The sequence below is a fragment of the Orcinus orca genome, chromosome 2 (assembly GCF_937001465.1).
Source record: "Orcinus orca chromosome 2, mOrcOrc1.1, whole genome shotgun sequence".
NCBI classification, from domain to species: domain Eukaryota; kingdom Metazoa; phylum Chordata; class Mammalia; order Artiodactyla; family Delphinidae; genus Orcinus; species Orcinus orca.
The window spans coordinates 56,753,510-56,779,185 of NC_064560.1; the positions used below are offsets into that span (position 1 = coordinate 56,753,510).

General features: G+C 49.8%; 1 protein-coding gene across 2 annotated transcripts in view; it reads right to left on the minus strand.

The window, feature by feature from the left end:
• Positions 1-6,323: 6,323 nt before the first annotated feature.
• The window catches only part of RASGRF1 (Ras protein specific guanine nucleotide releasing factor 1), a 103,783-nt gene continuing 84,430 nt past the window's right edge, over positions 6,324-25,676 (minus strand). Inside the window, exons 23-27 of one of the 2 annotated variants that reach the window (XM_004278341.4) lie at positions 22,740-22,937; positions 18,529-18,608; positions 12,249-12,366; positions 10,307-10,375; positions 6,324-7,650 (exon numbers count right to left, since the gene is read on the minus strand). In XM_004278341.4, the coding sequence (XP_004278389.1) occupies positions 7,558-7,650; positions 10,307-10,375; positions 12,249-12,366; positions 18,529-18,608; positions 22,740-22,937 (558 nt within the window). In that variant the 3' untranslated portion in view covers positions 6,324-7,557. The remainder of the gene's footprint in view (positions 7,651-10,306; positions 10,376-12,248; positions 12,367-18,528; positions 18,609-22,739; positions 22,938-25,676) is intronic. The other variant, XM_033402986.2, reaches the window with a different exon arrangement.

Here is a 25,676-nt window from a genome sequence, read left to right on the forward strand (position 1 = left end):
GTTTCTCTGCAGTCTTGGTCCTCTGTATTCCCACAGAGGGGAGGTTGAGGACTGGTGCTGGACACAGAGTGCCGAGCCAGGGATGGTGGGCAGAATTCTAGTTTCCATCGCTCAGTTATTTGATCGAACACAATCTACAGACTGCTGGGCAGGGACTTTGCAGGTGGAATTAGGCTTCAAATCAGCTGATTTGGGGGGATTATCCTGTATTAGCTGAGAGGTCCTGATGTAATCACAGTGGCCATTCAGAGCAGAAGAGGAAAGCGGGAGGCTCAGAGAGATGAGGCAGAGGGAGGTCAGAGCTCTTTGAACCATGAGAAGGACTCTACCCACCATGGCTGGCTTTGACGGGGACCCTGAGCCAAGGACTGTGAGTGGCCTTTAGAAGCTGAGAATGACCCCAGCCCACAGCCAGTAAGGAAACGGAGACCTCAGCCCCACAACCACATGGAGCTGAATTCTGCCAACGATCTCAGTCAGCTTGGAAGCAGATTCGTCCTGCGGCATCCGCCGGAAAGGAAGGCAGCCTTGCTGACCCCTTGCTTTCAGCTGTGTGAGACCTGGAGCAGAGGAACCAGCCAAATCCACGTGGACTTTTTTTTTTTTCTGGGCACACCACGTGGCAAACAGGATCTTAGCTCCCCGACCAGGGGACGAACCTGTGCCCCCTGCAGTGGAAGCATGGGGGTCTTAACGGCTGGACTGCCGGGGAAGTCCCTCCACGTGGACTTCCGACCTCTCTACCTGTGAGGTAATAAATTTGCATTGTTTTAAGACTCTTAAGTTTGTAGTAATCTGGTCCGCAGCAATAGGAAACCAGTACATCAGGTGAAATGCTCGAGCTGACTGGTGTCTCTGGTGATAGAGGGCCGGGCCTGATCTCGGGCTCCTGTGCCCCATTTTTGCACTTCTGGAGTCTGGGGAGGGCAAGAGGGGAGAGCAGGTCTTATCCTCCACACCCAGGAGTCATTATCTCCTCTAGGGATGTGTTAGACTCAGTGCCGAGCGCTTTACATGAATGAACTTTCTTAATTCTATTGATGTTTTCCCCCATGACATAGATGAGGTGACTGAGACACTTAAGTAACTCATCTGTGGTCCCACAACTAATCAGTAAGAGAGCTGGGGTTTGAACCCCTGGCTAACTGAGTCCAGAGTTCTCCACAGGAGTGGGCAGCTGCTCCACAGAAGCAGGTGAATGAAACTGAGCCTGGAGGCCTGCCTGCCTTCCTGATTGTCCAGGCCTAGAGTTCCCTGATGCATCAGCAGAGCTCAGGCATCCAACCAACCCCAACCGCAGCTCCTGGAATCCTCAGTCAGCGCCTCCTTCTTACTGTTCTAGGAATTATTGCCCACCCCACCTCCACTGATCCTTTTTCTTTAGGCCAAATCTGCTGGTCATTCCCCTCTTCCCCTCAGAACGTTATCCCCTCCCCAGCTATTACCTACGGCTTTAACTGGTTTCCCACATCACTTGTCAGAGTCAGCATCCCGGCAGGAAAACTGGGCCCCTCACCAGACTTATTATATTTCTGCCCTCTACCTCTAGCATCTTGTAATAATAATAATAATTGCCGTAATAACGTAATATTTACAATAACTACCATTTACAGGGATTTTGTTCTTTAATGCTCATAACAGCCCTGTGAAGGTTCTTTGAGAATGCACACAGCCACTTTCTTGATAAAGAAATTAGATTTGGAGAAGTTAAGTAGGTCTGCTGGCAGGTGATGGAGCTCTTTTCACACCCACATGCTGATTTTACATAGTAGGTAAGCAGAGGTTTGGTTAAGTGGTTTGGGTGGATGACGGTGTGTAAGATGCATAAGTGGATGAATGGATGGAAGTAGGGATGGATGGATATACAGGAAAATGGCTTTATGGTTGAAAGACTAAATGGATGCTTGGTTGGAAAGAAGGAAGGATGGATGGATGGATGGATGAATGGGATGGATGGGTGGGGGCTTCCCTGGTGGCGCAGTGGTTGAGAGTCCGCCTGCCGATGCAAGGGACACGGGTTCGTGCCCCGGTCCGGGAGGATCCCACATGCTGCGGAGCGGCTGGGCCCGTGAGCCGTGGCTGCTGGGCCTGCGTGTCCGGAGCCTGTGCTCCGCAATGGGAGAGGCCACAACAGGGAGAGGCCCGCGTACCGCAGAAAAAAAAAAAGAAAAAAATAATAATTTAAAAAAAATAAATGGAGGCAGGGTCAGAAGAAGCCTCACTGACGGATGGATGGGTAGCTGGATGGATTGGATGGATAGATGGGGATGGGTGGAAGGATGAATCAGTGGATATAGAGATGAGTGATCAGAGAGTTTGTAGAGTGGGAAAGGTAACGAATGCATGAGGTGTATGAGTCTGCATCAAAGAGCAACTTCGGTTGGATCGTAATATGAAGTTGGGCCTCTTGCTAGCTCCATTGTTGATGAGGAGACATCCTGTTTAGCTATCTTGATTATTTCTTGCCCTGAGTCAGAGAAGTCAGCCTGACAATGTCCTCCAACTGCATGAGAAGGCGTTGTTTGTCCCCTAAGAAGTCAGGGAACATGGGAACCACCACTGGTTTTGTTTTAAGCCCTGAAGATGCTGTATTCACATCCAAGAAAGTGTGAAGGCTTGCAGAAAAGTCCAGAAGCTGTGTTTCATTATGGCCAGGACTGGGGTGAAGCCAGTAAGGTTATGTTGAGCAAGTATAGGGTTTTATCCTGTCATTGTTTTGTTTCTTCATGTGTGATATTTTGTTCATCATAGGTTTTTGCATTAATTTTTGTTATTTTAAAATACTGCATTAAAATATTATGCAATAAAAATATCATGACTGAGTTTTTTGGCCCTCCCTTAAATGCTGCACCTGAGAGGGTATGTCTCATTTCTTTCACCCTCGTCCTGGCCCTATGACGGAGCACCAGTTTCTGGACTTTTCTGTAAGCCCCTGTACTCCTGTGCAGGGGAAACTTATCCCTGTTCAGTTTGCTGCACTCTTGCATCTGTGGGAGTGAAGATGTGTCTGCCTCCAGGGCCTCCTTCAGTCACTTGTTGTTCACACATTCTCCCCATCTACACTCCTTTGTTTTCACTTAAGACCTTCTATGATATATCCCTACTCTGTTTGCAGCATCCACTGCCACTGCACTCCTCACCAGTCCACAGGTGAGCTCCCTGTTCTGGGCACAGCCCTACCTCCACCCCCCTCCTCCTGCCTTGTCCTCTTGCCTCCACAGAAACTTCCTCTTCCTGATCTCCTGAATTAATCATCTGCATCACACACTGTTATGCTTCATCCCCTACTATTTTGGAGAGTGTCCTGCAGAGCTCGTTGATTTTCAGCAAGTTTGCACCCTTTTGGCCGTTAGTCTGAGTGGTCAGTACTCATGCCATACTGGTGGTTAAATATTTTGAAAATCAGGTTTCCTGTATCTTGCCCTCCTCTGTGAAATGGAGGTAAAAATACCCAGGAGCTCGAGCTCAGACACAGAGCCTGACACGCTGCAAGTTGGACAGAAACGGTAGCAGTAGCGGTCGCTGTTGTTATTTATTGAGTCAGACGATAAAACGCTGGTGGCTTTAAAGGTGATATGTGAGGGGCTGCGGATCCTGGCTGAGAGAGGTTTGCAGGTGCTGTACTCCCCTCCTGATGAGGTTTCCGGGTGCCGTGAGAGGGCTGGAGAGAAGCAAGAATGGGTGTACGGGTTTGTGGGTGGACACGAGGCTTGGCGGGAACCAAAGAGAAAGCACAGCAGTTGGGGCCGTGGGGAGACTCCAGACCTGGAAGGCGAGCAGCCGGTTTGCCAGGACCCTGTCCTGTGTGAGCAGGACATACCTGACTTCCCTTGCCGGCAATAAGAAATGGGCCTTGACTGTCTTTGGGCCACGAGTCACTTGATCTGAGTGTGGGTAGTAACTGCACACTAAACATACATTATGGCGTATGCTGTGATCAGTGCTGATAAGGGGCTGTCTGAATGAAAATAGAGTCAGGTTGGGCCAGAGGGAGTCTGCCTGATTTCACCATCAAGCCCTGCTGTGGTACCTCTGGGTGACTCCCCGGCCAGCCACTCAGGGGCCCCGGCAGGCCCCTCCCACCTGCCACCTGCCTGGTCCCCTCTCTCCCTGGATGCCTCACCAGACTTGCTCAGCCATCGCTCGGACTGTCTCTCATCTGAGACACTCAGGCCCCCCACTCTTTGCTCAGCTAGAAACCTTGGGTTTCTAGCCCTTCAAGGCCCAGTTTGGGACAGTGCCTCTAAGAAGCTCTCTCTGAACAACCCCCTGCCCCCGTTTCTTTTTTTACTGTTTTTTTTTTTTTAATTTCAAATGAAGTGAAATCAATATAGTATACAACTAACCATTTTAAAACATATAATTCAGAGTTATCCCATTAACTGATATAATTTCTGATCACATCTGGAGCACTTTTTAATGAGCAGATGGTTACATTCAGTTCTTTCTGTCTTTTTTTTTTCTTTTGAGGTGAAATTCACATAACATGAACTAACAATTTTATTTATTTTTATTTTTTAATTTTTGGCCACACCACGTGGAATGCAGGATCTTAGTTCCCCAACCAGGGATGGAACCCGTGGCCCCTGCAGTGGAAGCGTGGACCACTTCCACTGGACCACCAGGGAAGTCCCATGAATTAACCATTTTAAAGTGTAGAATTCAGAGACATTTAATGCCTACACAACACTGTGCAACATTGTGCACTACCTCTAGTTTCAAAACGTTTTTTTTTTTTTTTTTTTTTTTTGCGGTACACGGGCCTCTCAATGTTGTGGCCTCTCCCGTTGTGGAGCACAGGCTCCGGACGCGCAGGCTCAGCGGCCATGGCTCACGGGCCCAGCCGCTCCGCGGCATGTGGGATCTTCCCGGACCGGGGTACAAACCTGTGTCCCCTGCATCAGCAGGCGGACTCTCAACCACTGAGCCACCAGGGAAGCCCCACGCCAGATCTTTAGTCGCTGGTATGTGGGATCTTTTAGTTGTGGCATGTGGGATCTAGTTCCCTGACCAGGGATCAAACCCGGGCCCCCTGCATTGGGAGCACAGAGTCTTAACCACCAGGGAAGTCCCAAGGCAGGGACCTTGACTGCATTGTTCATGGCTAAGTCCACAGTGCCTAAGATGACCTGAAACAGTCAGGGCTCTACAGATAGCTCATGGTTAGCAAGTGCTTGTCCCGTGCTCATCACCTCAGGGTAGCAGCTTGTAGCAGCACACTGAATCCTCCCAGCAACCTTAACTGCTTTTCTGTGTCTGAAGAAAACAAGCAGTCATGGAGCCTGTTGGCTGCAGCTCCCAGGGAAAAGGGTCTTGCCTCCCAGCGGGCCTCATGCCTGTCACTGAGGGTCGTGTTCTGGGCCCACCCTTCATGGGTGGCTGTGAGGAGGGGTCTGGGGAGGACCAGGGTGCCTTCCCTGGGGCCACGCCCATACTAGCTCTTCCCCAAACAAGTGTATTCTTTTATGCTTCTGGGATTTTGCTGGTCCCCCTGCCCGGCATGCCCTCCCTGCCCACCTTCTTCTGGAAAATCATCCCTACTTATCCCACACCATCCTTACACCTCTGTAGAGCTTTTTCCAATCCCCCCACCACTGTCCTTTCCTCCGTGGTGTCCCCAAGGCACTTCCTGCACCATCCTGTGACAGCGTGGCTCAAACGGTCTGTCTCTCTAGTAGCTTAAAGATGGCTGCACATTCTTTCTGGCTCTTCCCATCAAGAGGAGGTGCTTGATTCTCTTCCCCTTGTGACCAGGCTGGCCTTGGTGACGTGCTTGACCAATAGAACACTGTGGGTGTGGTGTTCTGGGAATTCTGAGCCTAGGTCAGAAGAAGCCTTGCAGCTTCTGCCTGAGTCTCTAGGAAGGCTGCTCTTCGGACCCAGCTGCTACTGTGAGAAGCCCAAGCCACGTGGAGAGGCCACGTGTGGACGCTCCGGTCGACAGCCCCAGCTCAGCCCCCAGCTAAGGGAGAGCACCATCTTGGACACCCCGTCCAGTCGAGCCTTCAGATGACTCCAGCCTCAGCTGCTCTGTGACCGGCACCTCACAAGGGACTCCAAGCAAGAACCACCAGCTGGGCCCAGTCAACTCACAGAACTGTGAAAGATTGTTTTCAGCCATCACATTAAGGTTTGGAGGTATTTGTTCCTGCTGCAATAGAGAACATCAACAGTCTCCCTCATCAGACTCTGAGTACCCCCCAAAAGCAGGGATTCTGCCCTTATCGCTCCAGATCTCTGGTCTGAGCCCAGGGCCTGGTAAGGACCAAGTGCTCAGCAAATATCCCTTGCGTGAATCAATGAAACCCGTCAAAATGCCGCCGTTCACCCTGAGATAGAATAGATTTATTAGCAAGAGGTAATCAGGAAACATATATTTTTACAAAAATGGAAATTTCTTTTTTTTTCCAAACAAGCTGTAAGTTGAAATATTGTAGGACTTGAAATAGAATTCTCATACCACTAGGTATTGCTTACAGCAAAAGTTGTCTGTTTGTCAGAGTGGAGCATGCCTGCCACTTCAGAGTTAACCTGTGTTTTCTATACTGTACAATGTAAAAAATAGATGGTAATATTCACAGAATAAGCACTACGGTACTATATTCCTGCTAGAAGGCATTTAGACAGGACTACAGTATATGCAATAAAAACACTTGGCTATTGATTTCCTAATTCTACAGTGTGGTACTATTTTTTTCACAAGGCATACAGACTTGGAGCAACTCAACGTAAGCTTGTAGTGACCGTTAGGCAGCTCATAGAGGAAAAGTGACATTCTTGTGTGTTCCCGACTCGCAGTGAATGCTGGGCAGCCGTCGGCAGAAGTCGACATGACTTTGTGTCGTGATTCTGTTTTCCTCAGGAAGTTCCAGGGCCTTGTCCAGGGTTATCGAGACTGCTAGTCACGCTACCTGGTTTTATTCTCAGAGCCAGGAGCGACGTAGTGCCTGAACGAGGTGGTGGCCTCAGTGTCGCAGGGCGTGGTTCTCAGCGGGCAGGACTCCTTTCCCTCCAGGTCACTGGGAGACACGGAGTTTTGAGACCTGCGATTTTGGCTGAAAAAGCTGCTTTGGAAATTGGCATCACCGTCAGCGGGAAAATTCGTCGATGACTGGACTTCAGGGTACGGTTCCCCCTCCCGCCTCCCCCCTACCCCCCACCCTGTTATAACAGCTACATGGAACATGCCGGAGGATGCTGTGTGGCCAGCTCAACCCAGGGGCCTGGGCTGGGGACGGACAGAAGCAGGACTGGTGCCAAAGACTCGTGTATGCACGGATTCTGTTTTCCCTTTGGGGGAGAGTGAGGGGCTGGGAAGAACAGACTAAGAGTACAGTTGTTTCAAAGAAACAGGCACTGCAGGAAACGCGGGATGGGGTGCGTGGACCAAGTCCTAACCGGTGCAGAGATTCACATTTTGGTTCTATAGGAATCTAAGAACAAGAACGGATTTGTATTCTTGGAGAAGCACATACTAAAGAAGAAAACCCAGAGAAACCAAACGACTATGTACAATATCATATAGCATGTGTCCATGGAGGTGGGCTGGGTACAGCTTCAGGTGGGGAGTTTTGGTTCTATTCGGAGAGAACACTTGTAGAGACTTTCTTCGTCCATTACAAAAGATTGGTCCAGTAAATATTGGGTTACCTGAGAAAAGGAAAAGAGAAAAAGGAATGGCAGGGCGATGGGACCTCCATAATACTACGTGGACGTCGGGTGTCTCCCGGGCATCAGGCACTAGGGTGGAGGCGGGGAGGGGTGTCGGGCTTGCACATGAGGCAAAGATGCATTAAGCAGTGTTGTTTCTTAGTATTATTTTTTGCCTTTTTTGTCTTCACAGTAATATAAAATCACATAGAGTCAAAATTACTCTTGACCACCGTTTCTTTGGTTGAACATTAGGTGAAATATTTGGGGCTCATATTAAAAAAACATCTCTATCTACATATCTAAAACGTTAATTGTAGCATCTAGGTAGTGGATGTACGGGTGTTCACAATTCTTTCAATGTTTCTGTATGTTGGAAAAACGTAGTTAAACACCAGGTTTTGTAACACTGAGAGAGATTCACCCAAGAGAAGACGGTGGAAACTGAGGCCGTCTAAGGAGGCTTTCGTCTCATGAGGCTCACTCCAGGGCAAAATCTCAGAGTGGAAAATCAGGAAGAGTCACCTCGTGGACTCAATCACTCTCCTTCCTCCTCCCTCCCCACTTCACACTGCTCTCAAGTGTTTTGCTGGATTCCTGTGTGTTCAGTGTAGGATGAAAGATCAGAGCCCAGATCTCATAGGCAAACCCCACCCGCCCTTCGAAGAGAATCTTTCCCAGGCTCATTGACCTGTCAGTTGTTTGGAGCCGAAGGTTCATGTTTTTCCACAGAAACTCAGAGCAGGAAGAAGAAAACACATTATATTCCTTAGCACGTAATTGGGAATCATCTGAGCTGCTTGAGGAAAATCAAGCCTTTGTTGCGAGCGTCTTTGCTAATGGACCCTCTGCTACTGTGAGGGACGGAACCGGCTTCCTACGACGCTGATCACCAGTCACGGATGAAATGATTATTGTGTCTGACGAGTGGCTCTCACCCAGCACCTCTGGGAAGACGATCTCAGATACCACGGTCTAGATTAACTCGTATCCACTGATAAAGATGTGGCGATGTTATAGCCATGTGAAATAGACCAGACTTTTATAAATAGCTAGCAGCTTCCTGTGAACAGCCCTTTCTAGAGCACAAAATCTCAACCCTCCCAAACACTCTGGGAATCAGCAGACTGGTTAGTTAGTTTCCTCCGTCATGAGCATTTGTTTCCCTAAAAATTTTGCTTTAGCGGGAGACTGGCAGCAAATCCCACCACTGCAAAGCTGTTAAGGAAAAGAGTCTGAAGGGCAGTAACATGTATTTGTATTGCATATGGAGCTCGAGGGCTAGTTTAAGAAGGGGCCAAGGCCTAATACAGTGCCTGGCACACAGTACATGCTCAGTAAATACTTGAGCGAATGAGCGAACAAGGAAGAAGTGGCACAATTGGTTCACCCACTGATTTTTCTTCTCTTTGTGGCTGTCAGCTATAAGACAGATAGTGAGTTCACGGAACATGGCAGGAAACAGGGCAAGTCTATCACAAAGGAAAGTAGAAGGAAAAGTACTAAGAGCTTGATTTTCTGGTATGTTCAGGAGTGTGTCTGGGGCTGGATATCTTTTGTGAACTTCAAACTAGGAGGTTAAGAAGCTGGATGGAAAGCAAATACATCTCTGGGCAGCGTAAAAAAGTCATAGGATTCGGAGCCAGAGTCTGGATTAGCAAGTCCCAGTTATTTTAACTGTAAAAGGGGGGCTAACGGCACAGGGTTTGAGTAGTGAAATGAGACTAACATGCCAACCTCTCTCCATACAGCCCCACCACCTTTTAAAAAATGCGTATTAATCCAGTCCTGTAAGCTCCTTTCAGGGCTTCCCACTCTCCTTAGGACACGGCTCCAGATCCTTCTAGAAGCCCACAGTCCCACCTGGTTCAGGCTTGTCTGAGGCTACTCATAGCTGCCGTCTGCGGTCTCTGTGCTTCTCAGATGGGCCCTGTCCCCCAACCCCAGTACAGGCCCCTGGATTCACACTCTCACAGCACCCTCTGATTCCCGAATGTACAAGGTGTTTTCTCCCCCACCTTGCCTATAGCAGCAAAAGACTGAAACAACCTAAATGTCCATCAGTATAGAGGATCGAATAAATACCTGAATTTCTCTGCAGCCGTAAGGAAGGAGAATGCCTCTGCCTCAACAGGAAATATCTCCAAGATATGTTATTAAGGGAAAAAAGAATGATGCTGGAGCAATGTATAGTATGCTACAGTATACATTATAGTAAAAAAAAAGTTGGGGTGTGTTTGCATACACACACAAAAAATGGATGATACGGTTGGCTTTGGGAGGGGAACTTGGAGGCTGGGGGACTTTTTGCTGTGTGCCCTTTCTAGCTGTGAATTTTGAAACTGGTGAGCAGTTCGAAAAGATGTGATAAACACTGCCTCTCCTGCCTCAGGGGAGGTCAGACATGATTATAAACCATCCCATGGCAGGTAAAAATCAGACAGGAGCTGAAAGATTAGCACAAGCGCAGTCCAAAGGAGGGGGAACTCAGGGCGGGTCAGGGGACAGGGGACAAGAAGGGTTTCCTAAAAGAGAGGGCCCAGGGAACTCCGGGGCAGAAAGTGGTTGGGTGTGGAGCGGAAAAGGCAGGGAGGAAGGCAGTGCAGCCAGAGCCCTTGTGAAAAAGCGGAAGTGACCGAAAAAGCTGCCGGCTTACCTTTGCCTGGTGCTCTATCTTGTACGCAGTTTGTTGAAACTGGCGAATCTCTCGGATGATGTGGGATATCTGCGGGAAGGAAGGAGGGGTTTGGAAGACAGTTTTCTCTTAGTACCCCCTCCCCCAACCCCCCCCCTCCCCCCAACCCATGCCACACAACAGAAGGGACATCCACAGACATGTCTGCAGTCAGTCTCTTAATTCACCTCCTGGGAGACCCCACTGAGGCAGCGAGAGTTTCTTTAAACCAGACACCTGCCTCAAAGGCTGACACTTGGTAAGAATCTGTACATCGACAGGTTACAAGTTATGATATAGAGTATTTGTCCTTCTCTGACTTATTTCACTAAGCATAATACCCTCTAGGTCCATCCACGTTGTTGCAAATGGCAGAATTTCATGCAATTGATTTATTTACTGAACTATAGTTGATGTACAATATTATATGTTACCAGGTGCACAAACAGTGATTCACAATTTTTGAAGGTTATACTCCACTTATGGCTATTATAAAACATTGGCTATATTCCCCGTGTTGTACAACATAACCTTGTAGCTTATTTTATACATACTATTGGGTTGGAGAAAAAGTTCGTTAGGTTTCAAGTAAAGACACATTTTTCATTTTTACCGAGAACTTTACTGAACAACGTATTCAGTAACCGAACGAACTTTTTGGCCAAAGCAATAGTTTGTACCTCTTAGAATTTCCTTCTTTTTTATGGCTGAATAACATTCCTCTTTCTCCGTGTGTGTGTGTGTGTGTGTGTGTGTGTGTGTGTGTGTGTGTGTGTTTGTATACACCACATCTTCTTTATCCAGTCACATAATCTATAAAAATACTGCATTACTATGTCATATACCTGAAACTATCACAATATTGTAAATGAACTATACTTCAATAAAAAAGGTGCATATTCTGAAAGGTAAAAAGTGTATTTAGTAGGGTCACATGATAGATGATGAAGAAAGAATTGTTTTAAAGACTCAGAGATAATACAGTAAAAGAAAATTACCCATCATTTTCTCTGAGTAATGAAAATAAGTGAGTGATTTTTTGTTGCTAAAAAAAAAAAAGAATCTATAGGTTAATTATACTGTGTGATTAAGAGAAAAACATATCATTTGATCAGTGGTGCTGGCTTATCCAACATCCTAAAACAGCCCCCCTCAATTCCAGCAACAGCTAAAGGCCTCTGCCACTTTCTACGTGCCCACCATGTGCAAGGCCACACCAAGGGGCTCCCCCATCCTGTTCCCAGGTCAGTGCTGCCAACTTGCCTTTGACAGAGAAACCTTACCTATTGAACAAAATCTCAGGAGGAACCCCATGACACAGAACCGATACAAATAGAGGCTCTCTAGTTGGAGTGAGAAGACGAGAAGGTTGGCTGGAAAGCAGGCTCCCTGCTGGAAGGATCCTCATCTCCCCTCTCAGGGTCTAGACTCCTCTGGGGAAACTGGAAACCTACTTGCTTAGGAGGTGCTGCAGAAATGACTTTGCTGCGGCCACATAACGCAAGTGCTTATCTGAACAGTAATGGATGGGGTGCGAAAAAAGGGGCAGGCTTTGGAGTCTGACAGACTTGGGCCCCAGACCCGGCTCTGCCTTTTCCTTAGGGGTGACCTTGGGCTGGTCATTGATTACTCCAAGCCTCAGCCTGCTCACCTGTAAGGTGGAGAATAATAAGAGCACCCACCCCTCAGACTGTGGGCATTAAAGGAGGAGATGCAGGTAGAGCCGGCTCCGGGCCTGCCAGATGCTAGCTGCTCGTTTGAGGAAGTGACTGTTCTTACTGGAGAAGCTGGGTTCAGGCTCCCCAGTGCGTGTGCCGTGTCCAGTCGGCCAGGACTGTCGGGCACAGCTCGGGTGAGCCCGGGGCTTGGGTCTGGGTTTTGATGTTCCCCCCACCCCTGCCCCGCTCTGCTGTGGGGAACGCACCATTCTCATCTTGGAGAAGTTGACCAGGCCGTCCTCCGTGTAGTTGGGCGTCCCCTCTTCGATGAAGGCCAGGTCAGTGAGGTACATCCCCAGGTAAGGGACACAGGGTGGGTCACAACTTTGAAGCAAATGGCGTTAACAGAAGTTTTTCACTTAAAAGCTCGAGCCTCTACCAAGAACAGAACACCCCGCATGCATCTCTCGCTTTGCTGGAGGGAAAGGGATTTCTATTCGCCGAGAGTCATAGCAGCTCTTGGGGCTCGGATTGCCAGCTGCGTGTGAGGGTCAGTCCTCCGGGGTGGTGGGGGTGACATGGTGCCTGCTGGGGCCTGGGGCGTCTCAATCAATCACCCCTCCCACCCCAAGCCAGAAGGCCCTCCTCTACCTCTCTGCTCTCCCTCCCAGATGGAGCCCTGGGGCTTGGCCGCCAGCCCCCTCCCAGCTCGCCTTTCCTTTCTGTCTCTCCCCTGAAACTCTCCATCCCGATCCCGCCCTAGAATCACATCCTGGGGGGCTTCACAGCACCGCGCCCTTTCCTGCCAGTCACCACCAGCCACCCCACCGAGCCCCTTGTCTCTTTCTTTCCCCCAAGACTTCTCTCCCTTTACTTCTTCCCCACTGGGATCTCTGCCCACCCAAGCACTGGGCTGCCAGCTCAGGGAACCCTTGCCCTCTGAGATCACCATCCTGGATTCGGCTTCTGGGCGGGGGCGCTGGGTGAGGCGGCTCCCAGGATCGGTGGCTCCTGGGGGATGGCTTTCGTGGGGATGGTACTCTGCAGTATGGGCTGGACCTCTCTGACCTGTGGCTCTGAAGCAGGGGCTCCTGTTACTGTTCCTGCACAACTTGTTCCGGTGCCTCTGGGTGGGGTGCTAGGTTAAGGGGGTGACTCTGTGATGGGTCCAGTGGTCACTCTCCTCTGGCAGAGCTCCAGATAGTTCACCCAGGGGACTCCTCAAACAGTGTTCCGGAGCCTTCTCTCAGCTCAGCACACAGGTACAGGGACCCGCCTTTCTAGCCCATCTCACCTTTGTCTTCTTGTGACAGTCCTGCCACTCCAGAGGAAGGGGAGGCAGGGAGGATGGTAGAGCAAGAACAGAAACCTGGCCTCTGTCCCTTGCCTGCTTGCTGTGTGACCCTAGGCCAGTTCTTTCCCTCTCTGGTCCTCAGGTTCCCCTCGTACCAGAGAACTGATGTTAGCTAAGACAAGTTTAAGTGATTTGAGAGTTGATTTTAGGTGATGCCCAGACACTGTTTAAATAAATTGATTCATATGATAAGAAACATTAGATTTTCACTCCCCCCCCCCCCCCCACTGCTCAAGGAGAGAGCTCATTTGGTGACAGCATAGCTTTGACACTTTCTAACACGTGCCGTTTTCCTCTTTTTTTCTTTTTGAACAAATAGTAACAGGTCTCACTCAGGAAACACCAGGATCTGGCCAGAATTTAATAATATTATTTTGATTTCACTGTATTTATTTTTTATGGTGACCTGTGTATTTATGGCAAATATGCTGGTTTCCCATTTGCTGTATAGAGTTTTCCTTCTTATTTAAATGTATTTCTGGGAAATAGTGAGTTAATTTAAAGGAGACCATTAAGTAAATGCAAATATAGCTGACACATGGATACGGCAAAGTCTTGAAGGAGGTGGATGCTTGGAGTTTGGGAAACAGTGAGCAGGAGAAATGTTTTTTGAACTGTCGGTCTTCACCCTTTCATGGGTGTTAAAACCAATTTGGTGAGTGTTGACCAGATTTTTTTTTAATTAAAAAAAGAGAGAATAGATGATATCTGGGTTCATTTCATGGACTAAAATTGCTTTGTGAAATTTTTGTTGCTGTTATGCATATATGCATTTGTATATAGGGTCACACTGTCAAATGCAATTTTTTTTTTTTTTTTTACTGTGAGTTGTGAAAAAGAAAAAAAAGCAAGAATCATACTGGTCACTGGCAGACCTCTCTGGGTCCTTCTGGCCATTATAGTCCATGACTTCTACATGCCTGGCTTTTCACTTCCTTTCCGTCAAACTCCAAGTCTGGAGCACAGGCTGGTGGATCTGATGGAGAAAGAGTTAAAAGGTCTGAGCAGCCGCTCCGGAGCTGGATGGCTGAGGCATTGTGCTGACCGGCAGGTTCTGGGGGGGCGCCGCGCTCCCCCTGCCCTTAATGGGAACCAGGTAGCCCGCAGAGCTCAAAGGACCTCTTATCTCAGATAGAGGCAGAAGGGGAGGCTGGGTGCTGCTCGCTGCCTGTGAATGACTGAAGGACGCAGGGTGTTTCCGGATGCCTCACAGGGGCTCTGACCACCCAGACCAGTGAAAAAAGTCTGGGAGTCCTTTGGTCTCCCAGGGAGGTGGATCTCCCTGAGGTGTTTACTGGGGTTTCTGATCCAGTTGTGGAAAGGTGATGGACGGGCAATTTAGTCACGGCAAGTGGCACTGCCAGCCCCAGCACCAAACTCTGTTCCTGTTTCCTACCTTCACGGTGAGGGGTCCAGGGAACACCACTCTTAATTCAACCATGTACACACACACATGCACACACACGCACACCCAACCAACCCAAATCCAGAGCCACGTAGGTAAATATATGGGGCTGTCGGAGTGGCCAGTGTAGGGGGCGGTGGGGACAGGTGTGGGGCACACGGGGCTGGTGGAGGGCCCCCAAAGGGCCCCACTGCATGGAGACAGACCGTGCTGAGCATCTGAGCGAGCAGGGGAGCACGGTAGGGGCTTCGTGTAGACAAAACACCCAACCTATGGCTAGCTCTGAACTTTCCGTGTGGGCATCTGGCCCCTGTCAGGAGGGATCCAGCCTTGCCCTGGATCAGGGCGGGGCCAACAAGGCTGAAACTGTGTGTGGGGGAGCGCTTCCTCTTTCGGCAGAGCCCCGCCATGCCTGTGTCTGACGTTTCAGGGAGAGAAAGAAAAGTGCCCTGTCCCCCATCCTAAAAGCTGCTCCTGGCGTTCCGGGCAGGCCTAGACGGGGTGACACCTGACAGCTGGATCTTGTCTGTGGTTGTTTGGGGCCCCCGCACTTGATGTTTCTACCAAGAAATTCCTGCTGATGTCAAGGGGGATGAAAGAAATTAACTGGTACCGGCGACAAAGCGAGATGCAGCTGCCCGAGGGGCGCTCCACCTGACCCCGGGAAACGGGCGGTGACGGCACGGGTCAGCCCTCTCCTTCACCCCGTCGCAGCCGTGGGATGGGCTGCTCTCTCTTACAGGTCTCAGTGCTGGCATGGGGTGCAGGGAAATCAGGTACTCAGGTTATGGAAAAAAAAATTTTTTTTTTCTTTTTTTTTTGGCAGTGTGTGGGCAGTGTGGGTGGGACTCGGGGTCCAGTCTTGCTTTCTGCCTCCTGGATACTCCCTGCTCTGTTGTCTCATTAGCAAGAGACTGGGCTTTGCTCTGTGACCACAGACAGAAAATAAAGATGGAGCCCCTGAGACTCTGGAACTCCAGGACTCTGGATCCATCACATCCACGTAGATAGACGGATGCTCCCCCCGTTTGGAGGTGGCTGCGTGGTGACCTGCTGGTCCGCTAGCAGACTCGCCCCTCCAGAGCTGTTCCCATCCTCCACTGACGGGAACAGACGGGAAGGGCTTTCATGGCAGCAGCTAGCAGTGAGAGCCCGGCCCCTGTGTTCCTTCCGTGGGCATCCTAGTCAAGCTAAAGACAAAGGTGCAGATGAGCCCGTCAGAGACGGACGGGCAAAACTGGGACTGGCCCCCAAAGAGCTGGTGACCACATTTTACTGCCGAACGTAGTTAGCCCTCAGCCACATGTTGTTGGCTGGAGCTGTGGGAAGGTTCTGGTCCCTGGGTGGCTGAGAGGAGGGGACAGTCTCATGGGTTGGACCAGGGTGTGGTTTGGGGAATGAGAAGGATAGATAATGTTCATCCGGGGGCGCCCGGGCAGGGGACTGAAGCACTGTAGGTGGGCCAGGGGATATTTAAGAGAGTGGCCGGGGACGGGAGGCAGGATTTGGCGGTAAAGGGAAAAGGTCACGTGCTAGCCCGGCTGCTGGCACAAGGCTGAATGATATAATGACAGGCGAAAAAGGATGCCCAAGACCTCAGAATGAGTGTGAGGACTTACACGGTGGGGTCTGTCACGGGCTCCTTGTCTGGGTGGGTCACCAGCTGTGCCCACCACCTCACTGCACTCCCTCCGGCCCGTCCCCTGCCTGGTGAGACGACCCCCAAACCCTGACACAACACCGCTCTAAGTATAAGCCTTAGTACCTCCGAAGAAAGAGTGCAGACACGTTTGCCCCAATCTGTCCTTCCCCTGCCTGGCTTGGCCTATATCTGCATAAGGCAGGAACCCGGTTTGCATAAAGGTCTTAGCGCCCAGATGCCCGAAGGCCACCTCCGCCCCGTGTGGCAGGGAGCAGAGGCGTCTGGGAGAGGCACTTACATAGGCCCACGGGTAACCTGAAAGAGGGAAGACAGTCAGCATGGGGACTCGGACAGAATGGGGGACCACGGACGCGGTGGAGGCAGCGGCGGCGGTGGACGAGGAAGCCATGTGAAGGAGGCTGATGGAGCAGAGCACCCTGCGGGCGGACGGACAGGTTGGTGAATGCACGGGGGGGGCAGCTCCCCGCAAGCACAGTCCACGGGGGCTCCGCAGAGCCCAGGCGGAGGAGAGACGGCCGGACAGCACAGATGGGTGGAACATCTGTTTGAGGACACAAATAAAGTGGAGATGGTCAAGGCAATGGCACACGGAGCCGGCACAAGGGACAGACCAGGTACGGCAGGAAGAAAACGAGAAAGGCAGACGGGGGCTGGCAGGGCGGGTGTGTGGTGTGTCAGAGCCACCGGCGAGGCTGGACGTGCTGGGTGGTCGCGGACTTCAGTGGCCTTGTACTGGCAGTGAGCACGTGATCCCTCGCGGAAGGGAGGAAAGGCATTCCCGGGCTCTATAAGGAGCCGGGACCCTAGGGGTCTCCCAGGGTCTCTCCAAAGTCCAGCAAGTAGCCAGCCAGGCAGGGAGAGAGAGGGTGAGGGCCAGCCCAACGGGGCACACGTTCAAGTGCCCGAGGGGAACACAGTGGCAGAGACTAGTGGAGAAACCCCAAGTGCGCGTCTAACCAGAGTGAGCAAACCCACATTTCACGTGCGTACGTGGCCACAGCATGTACCAACGGGCCGAGTCACCGCTGCCCTGGGAGAGCTGGCCTGGACCCTCATGGGAGGTAACCTCGGGCAAACCGTGGAGCACTGGCCTGGGAGGCCAGCCTGGGCCGAGGCCCGGCTCTGTCACCATGGCCCCAAATCCTTGGGCCAGCCACTAGTTCCTGTGTCCTTGTCTGCAGAAACATCATGGGAGAATCTGTCTCACAACAGTAGTTCTCATCGGGGGCGACTTTGCCTCCCTGAGGATAGCTGGCCATGTCTGGAGACCTTCTCGGTTGTCATAACGGGGGGGGGGGCGGGGGGGGGGCGGGGCGGACACTGGCATTTCATGGGTAGAGGCCAGGGATGCTGCAAAACACCCTTCTATGCACAGGATAGTCCCCACGACAAAAACTGTCCTGGTCTAGGGACCTCCCTGGTGGTCCAGTGGTTAAGACTCTGCACATCCACTGCAGCGGGCGCAGGCTTGAACCCTAGCTGGGGAACTAAGATCCCACATTCTGCGTGGTGTGGCAAAAAAAAAAAAACAAAATCCTGGTCTAAAGGACAAGAAGGCCGAGGTTGAGAAGGCCCACCTCCCAGGCAGTGTTAATGGGGCTGCACACACCATGGCCAGGCAGGGCACAAACTTTGCAAACTGTAAGGTGTAAATTACTGGTAAAACCGTATTTCTTCGATTCCAAGATGCCATTGTGTGTAAAATGCACTCTTGTCTTGATGACTAATTATCCAGTACAAAAAGGAAACACAATCATACGAAATAAATACACTGACTGTGAGATGCATCCTGGTGTCAGAAATGGTAAAATGTAAAAGAAAATGTGCATTTTGGAATCAAGGAATCCGGCACCGCTATTATCATCATCACAGCTACTGCACGTCTCAAGACTATTCCTGTGGCTCTGCTGGGAAATGCCCTGACACCTTGGAATTTCTCTGGTAGAAGATGGAGGACAAAGCCGCCCTGCCCTGGGGGTCTGGGATGTGTAGGGGTCGGTCTTGTGGGTAGACAGATGGACAGACAGACAGACCTCCTGCTCCAGCCAGGGGTGGCACGTGAATGCCTCTGCAGTGTGGTTCTCCAATTTAAAAAATAACGGTGACAAAATGACACACACTTACTTTTTCAGAGCTTCTCTCAGATTCTTAAATCTGCCCTCTGACGACACAAGCTTTTGGAGCTTATCAATCAAAGTTTTTGTCTAGAAGGAATTAGAAGTATTTACTAGCACACAGCACACAGCAAGGCCCGCGACTCTGGCCCACACTCCAGGGCCTCGCTTTGCCTCCTCGAGATAGGGCACAGGGATCTGGGGACTTCCTGGGTCTGGGGACTTGACCCTGGACTCCTGAGGAGGCAGACACGGGTCTTTGTTTTGCTTGCCCGTGTTCACACATCTTTCAGAAACATGGGAGTAGGGTCAGGAGGGTCCCAGTGTCAGGGTCCTGAGACCTGGGTGGTTGGGAAGGACTTGGCGGGGGTAACTCCAGGGACCTGGACCCGATACAGGGCATGGCCGATGCTTCATCATCACGATCTTTCTAATGACTGTACCCAAAAGATGTGACCATCTTCTCATACCTTCACTTTGCTATATCAGGAGCACCACCCAGATTTAAGAATCAAGAAAAAAAGATGGCAGGTGAACTGATCATCAAAGGTGAAAAGACTTTGATGGAGAAGAGGAAACCCTGCAGCAAAGGGTCCCATCTACCAAATGACCAGGCCAGGCCCTGCCGACGTATCAGGCCGGAGCAACTTGGGTGGCTGGAGTTTGTCTTAAGGGACCAGCTGTGTGCCACAGAGCATGTCCTGGGTGGAGCCTGGCTCTGTGCTTCTCCTGCATGACCTGGGGAAACCCCTTCACCTCTGAGGTCCTCAGCGCCCTCATTCATAAAACGGGGAGATGACTAGTGACCACCTTTCCAGCTCTAATCCTCAGAATCCAGAATGTGGTTGAGAAACCGGGCCGGAGACCAGCCGTGCACCTTATTACCAGAGGGGCTAGTCAGCCTGGAGGGGACACTGGCCACAGAGGCCAAATACACCCCTGATCGTCGGGTCTAATTTTTATCTGAGAAGCCTGCCTGCGGAAGACGACAAGCTAAATCTTCCTTCTGATGGAAGAAGAGGTTGGTGTGCACTCTTCAAGGAGAAAGGATGGCAAAGCACACCCATCTGCTCGGTCCCTCCTATCAATCCGAAGTCTTGCCGCCTGGTTTGGACTGACCCCGCTCAAAGCAAACATTTATTCTGGATCTGGTGAAAGAGCCGCAGGCCAGGATGGAACGAGCCCCACCAAGCCAAGGGCAGGTGATTCTGCTTTCACCTGCGATGACCCTTCTCAGACACCCAGGCCAACCTCCACCCCAGGCTCTCAACGGCCCTCCTGCACTTCATCTCTTTCCAGAGCTGTGCTCTTGCCTCCTCTTCTTTCCCCTCCACCTGCAGAGACATGAGATGCTGCAGCTTGAGGCCAGATGTGGGGTCTGAGTGACCAGAGCCCTCAGTGGACTCTGTCGCCCACCCTCAGCACGCCCGTGGGCAAGGTAGCGCTCCACTCACTTTGCTAGGTTTTGACCTTCGTATCTGGAAAACGGGAGGGTAGGTCCAGGTGTTCCTTAAGGGCAATACTCGTTCAGACAGTCCAGAATTGTGGGTGACATAAAAGCTACACAGCCACGTAGCATCACCACGCTTAGAGACCATGAAAAGGTACAAAGGATATTCTGGTGGGTGGGGTTTTTGCATACACTTGGGGCCAATTCGTGGCTCTGAGGTGGGCACACTTTGATTTCTTCCGCACCTGCGTGCTTACTTGAGGTGTGTGTCTGCTCCTCTTCCGGTTATTGCTCTCTGTCCAGGAAGGAGATGTGTATCCTGGGAGGCCACTGGATTTTCCCAGCTGCTGCTTAGAAAGTGTGTTCTGACTTGAAGCAGCTCAAGCACCTTCTGGCCATGCCAGGAGCTTCCATCCTTTGAGGCTCACTGGGCTAGCAGGCCCCCTGGGGCCTTGGGCATCTCTGCTGGAGTATGGACACCAGGGAGCCGAAATATGGGAGCACTTGGAACACGTCTCTGAAACCAGAGACCAAGCAAGGAGCCTGCCTTGGAAATAGTGTCAGGACGAAAGATGATTATATATGGCCTCTTAAATACCATCCTTTCCTGTTCACCAAACAAGACTTCTGGATGGCCAAGGCTGCTCCTTCCAAAGAAGCCAAAAAGTATAGTTAGTCAAAGAGAGGCTTATGTCTCTACTGAAATCCAACCATTCCAGGGAGAGGAAGCACATATAACTGCATTAGTCATCTGCATCATCCTATAGAGATGCATCATCTGATCCTTTCCCGAGGGAAAGTTTTTATTTTCAAAGAGGATGGGAAGAGAGGTTGGAAGAAGAAAGGGGAGGCACCGGACATCCCAAACTAATTCTGACTCTTGCCGAGGCTAGACTGGACTTGGACACAGGCTTTTCTGCTTTGGGCTGGCACATGGAAGGGAATGATAAAAAAAAAACTAGCTGCAGAAATGTGGCCATCTTGGCCTATGGGATACCTGCAGAGGGACAGTGAACTGTTCCTGGTTGGTGTTGACCAGGCCACGGCCATGGCTACCCAGAAGCTCTTGGAGCCGGGCACTATGCACACGGACAACTATAGCGCAAACTGAAGGGCTGGGGGAAGCCAGTGTGGTCCAGTCTGCCATAGAGGGTGCAGGCCTAGATGTGTTTTCAGAGGCATCTTTGATTTTTGGACCAGGCTGGCTGGCCCTAGGTCTTGAATGACATCCCGGAAGGCAGGACAGATCACACACCTTGACCTCTAACTGCTCTCCATTTGCACTCTCCTCAGAGAATGGAAGACTTCAGGATGGTCAAGGCAGTTCCCTGCCAACTCTATGACAAGGGTGACGCTGGGGAATGAAGCCAAGAAATTCCCACACCCCCAGAAATGGGGTAGGAAAATGGAGCCTGGTCTGTGGGCTTCTAGAAAAGATGACATCATTCTGATGGAATAGGGCAGGAGAAGAAAGATGCTGACCTGAAATGGGTCCCTCAGACTCTGCCCATAGCCACGTCTGAACCTCGACAGGCCGACCAGCCTAGATGACTTAGAGGTTCTGTGGCAGCCCTGCTCAACCCGACTTCAGGAGTTTATGACACTGTGTGCCACGTGTGGCCAGATGTGCCTGCTCACCTGAGCTCCCGCACTTCCAGCCTCTGTTCTTTCTAGAAGCCCGCTCACAAGAGAGACATCTTCTGGTTTTCGTCCTGACCCTGGCATCTCTGTGTGCTAAGCAAGAGGCCCAGCCTCATTGGATGGAAGGGGTACTTTGCAGTCCTGCTGGAATCTGGAGCTGCAGTGATTGGCTGGCAGAGGAAGGGCAGCAGAGATGTCCCAGGGCTGTCCTGAGATTGGCTGCTTATCTAAGTAGGAGGGATTTATGGACCTGCTGCCTGCCTGGGGAGTAGAATCATGCCCTGCCATTGGCACGAGGAGAGTAGTGAGGGGCAGGGGAGAAACAGAACTATGAGGGGGGTAAGTCCAGAACGGTCCAGATGGGACAGGCCCCTTGGAGACCCTGGGCCCCACACAGCCCACCTGGCTGTAGGACCAGAGACACTATAACCAAGTTACTGGTGCCTTTGGAGGTTTACCCTGTCCCTTGGTGGTCACTGTCCAGCTTTCTGCCAACATGCAGGCTGGGGCTGGGACATCCAGTGCACCCAGAAAGGAGGTGGCCTAAGTGTCCCGTTGTGCTCTCCTTTCAGGAGATCTGCCTCCTCGTGACCCCAGGGCAAGGAGCTTTATTCCTGAGGAAGATTCCACCTTATGGTTTTTCAGAATCAGGTTCTGAGTGAATAAAGATCAAGCCCATATTTAAGATCACATATTATCTAATGGGTAACAGGGACAAGTTAACTCTCTGGGGGCCAGAAGGGCTGGTGAAATCAACATCCGAGGAAAGGACTTGCAGGATCATCTGGCCACCATCTCGGTAACCTGCAGATCTGGACTGAGATCCCCAAGAAGTCACCACTCTTTTGTCCCAACTCAAGGAAAAGAGTGTTGGGACCAATAATCATTGTCCTATATCCCACTTTGGCATATTGATTATTCAAGAGGGAATTAAAGTCCCACAAGGTCCTGGTGCCACATCCGTGGGCCTGACATCTGGTCCCAGGTGAAATAGGAGGAGAGGTTCTCTGTTTTACCTGGGAGTACTGGCCCTCACCCTGTCCTTCATCCACCTATGGATGGTGGCCCTCTGGTCTCTCCGCCCCAGCCCCAGCCCAGACCATCAGGCCAAGCTGGCTTCCTGCCCGCACCTGCTTAGAGACTTTGAGCCATGTCTTTTTCAGCCGGAAGATTGCGCTCCGGTTCATGGATGAGGTGATCTCCAGAACAGCATTGTAGTTGTGTAAGCATCGGCATATGTCAGCCACGGCCACCCACTTCTCAATGGCGCTCACCCTCGCATTGATGTCCTCATTGCGGATGATTTCTGAAGCAATCAAGTTACTGATCTTTAAGCCCATGCAATAAGATAAGAAAAAAGTAAAAGGAGTAAGTATTGTAAAGATGATAAATCACCATTATTTGCAGATTAAATGATTGTCTGTTTGAAAATTCCTGGAAGAATGAATTGGAAAACTGCCAGAACAACCAACGGAGCTCATTAGGGTAGCTGGTTAAAGACTCAATATACAAAAATAATTTTTTTTTATATATTAGCAATACCAATTAGAAAATACAATGAAAAAAGATACCATCTTCAAAATACCAGTGGGAATCTGGAAATTACCTGGGACCTGTAATGAGAATTATGTAGGATGCTACATGAAAAATAAATAAAAATACCTTTTATTACCAAAGGTAATAAAAGAATTGATTAATGAAGGAAAAGATTAGATCCCAAAATGGAAAGGTAAATATGTCTTTTTTCAAAACTAATGTACAAGTTTAATGCAATCCAATAAAACATGCAATGGGAGTTATCTTGGAAACTTGACAAAGTAATTCTGAAGTTTATCCAGAAGAACAGAGAGTTAAGAAGAGCCAAGCTCTGAGGGAAACTCCCACCATACAACTAAAGCTTGGATAGGACACACACTTTGGGGCATCCCTGGTCTCACATATCCAAGGACTACTCTACCCCTGCACAGCAAACAATCACATACACACAAACTAAATGTGGACTGGACCTGGAGCAGCCAGGGGGTAGGAAGCTGGGGCCAAAACATCAGGGAGCTACAACCACAAGGAACTGGGGCAGCAGGAAATACTGGACCTCCCTGTACATTTCTTTGCAATTTCCTATGAATCAATAATTATTTAAAAATAAAAAGTACAAAAAACACGACTTGTTATTAAAAAACATAAAGGTGATTAAAGGACAGTTACCGATGAATATAAATTGTAGGGTTTTACCACCCAGAAATATTCTTCTTTAGAAAAATTTCTAAGGGATGCATATAAAGAAGAATGAATTATAAAACTATTTAAGAAGGGAAAACTACTGAAGAGAATCCGGGAGGAATGGTAGTACAAAATAGCACACATATTATAAACCTTAATTAAATTGAAGTAGTATTTTTTTTTCCATAAAGAAAACACTGAATTCAAAACAGTTTTACATATGTTCTATAACTTTTTTAAAGGAATAGAGTAGTCAAATCTTCCAGAGAAGAGAGAAAAAAGGAATACCTGCCAATTTATACTATGAAGCCAGTACAATCTTGATACCAAATCCAGATACAGAAAATACAAGAAGGAAAAATTACACATCCATTTGTTTAATATAACATGAATATTTTAGATTTGTCCATGGAACACAAGGATGGTTGAATATTAGAGAAAACTCTGTAACTGTCATTCATCACATCAACAGATTTAAAGGAGAAAAACCATACGACCATCTCAATAGATGCAGAAAAAATTTTGATAAAATGCAGTATTCATTTATAGTAAAAACCACTATGAGCAAACAAGGAATAAGAAAAAGAATTTCTTTAACTTGATAAAGAAACAAACATTATCCTAAGCAGGGAAATATTAGAAGCATTCTCTTTAAAACCAAGAACAAGATTCACTATCACCATTTCTGTTGAACACTGTCATAAAGGGCCAGGTCTGGAGGCACCCAGGGTGCAAGTGCATGCACTCAAGGGTGAACAGGCCCTTAAATTTTGCCCCCTGAGCACCTCGTTCAACTTACCCTAGTTCTAGCCCTGATACTGGAGATCCTAGCCGGTACCAATCAATAAGATAAAGAATTAAAGACAACAGGACTGGGAAACAGCAAAAACCAAACCAAACCAAACCCTGTGTCAGGGAGAGATTAAGAAACAGAGTTTCAGGCTGCGAATATCACCTTCAAAGAGGTACACATGCTGTGTACCTGAAAACAAAGGAAGGTGGATTTTAACAGAGATGGCCAAATGCCAGGTAGCGATGAGGGCAGCCCTCTGGAGGTGGGTTGTGTGGGTTCAAAGCAGGCTCTCCTGCTGATGACTGGGGGTGAACTTTAACTTCCTTGAGCCTCGGTTTCTTCATCCATAACAGAGAATTAGACAAAAATGAGAATAACAGGATTAAATGAGATGATGCTTACGAAACCCTTGGCGTAGTGCTTGGCACATGGTCAACATTCAATAAATGCTCACTTCATATTCTCACCTTTTACTTACGTGATTCCTGGGCACACACTGGGGGAGGGGGTGGGAGGGGGGGAGAGGGAGGGACTTTTAATTTTTGGCCGTGCAGTGCGGCATGTGGGATCTTAGCTCCCCGACCGGGGATGGAACCCACGTCCCCTGCATTGGAAGTGTGGAGTCCTAACCACTGGACCACCAGGGAAGTCCCCGGAGAGGGACTTTTTTTGCTGCCTGGTGCTGTGGTTGGACTTTTGGGTCAGGCGTCGTCCGACTCAGGCCTTGTGTGTGTTTCCTGGGGCCTCACCCACATCTATCGCTTCCTCTCTCCTGCTATACATCCTGCTCTCCATTCTACGGCTGTGTTCCCTGTCGGGCTCCTCCCCTGAGCTGCAATACCTGGGTCCTCCTTGTTTCCTCCAGGCTGCCGAGGACCTTCCCAGGATGAAGGTCCGCCCCCGGCTGTGCGTGACATGATGCGGCCTTGACCAGGCGGTCAGGACAAGTGGACTCATATGCCTCCACTTCCGGCCGTCAAAACCTCTTGTGTTGATGGTTAAATTCATCAACAGAGGAATGAAGATGCTGAGTGCAAATGCCCTCAAGGCTGTC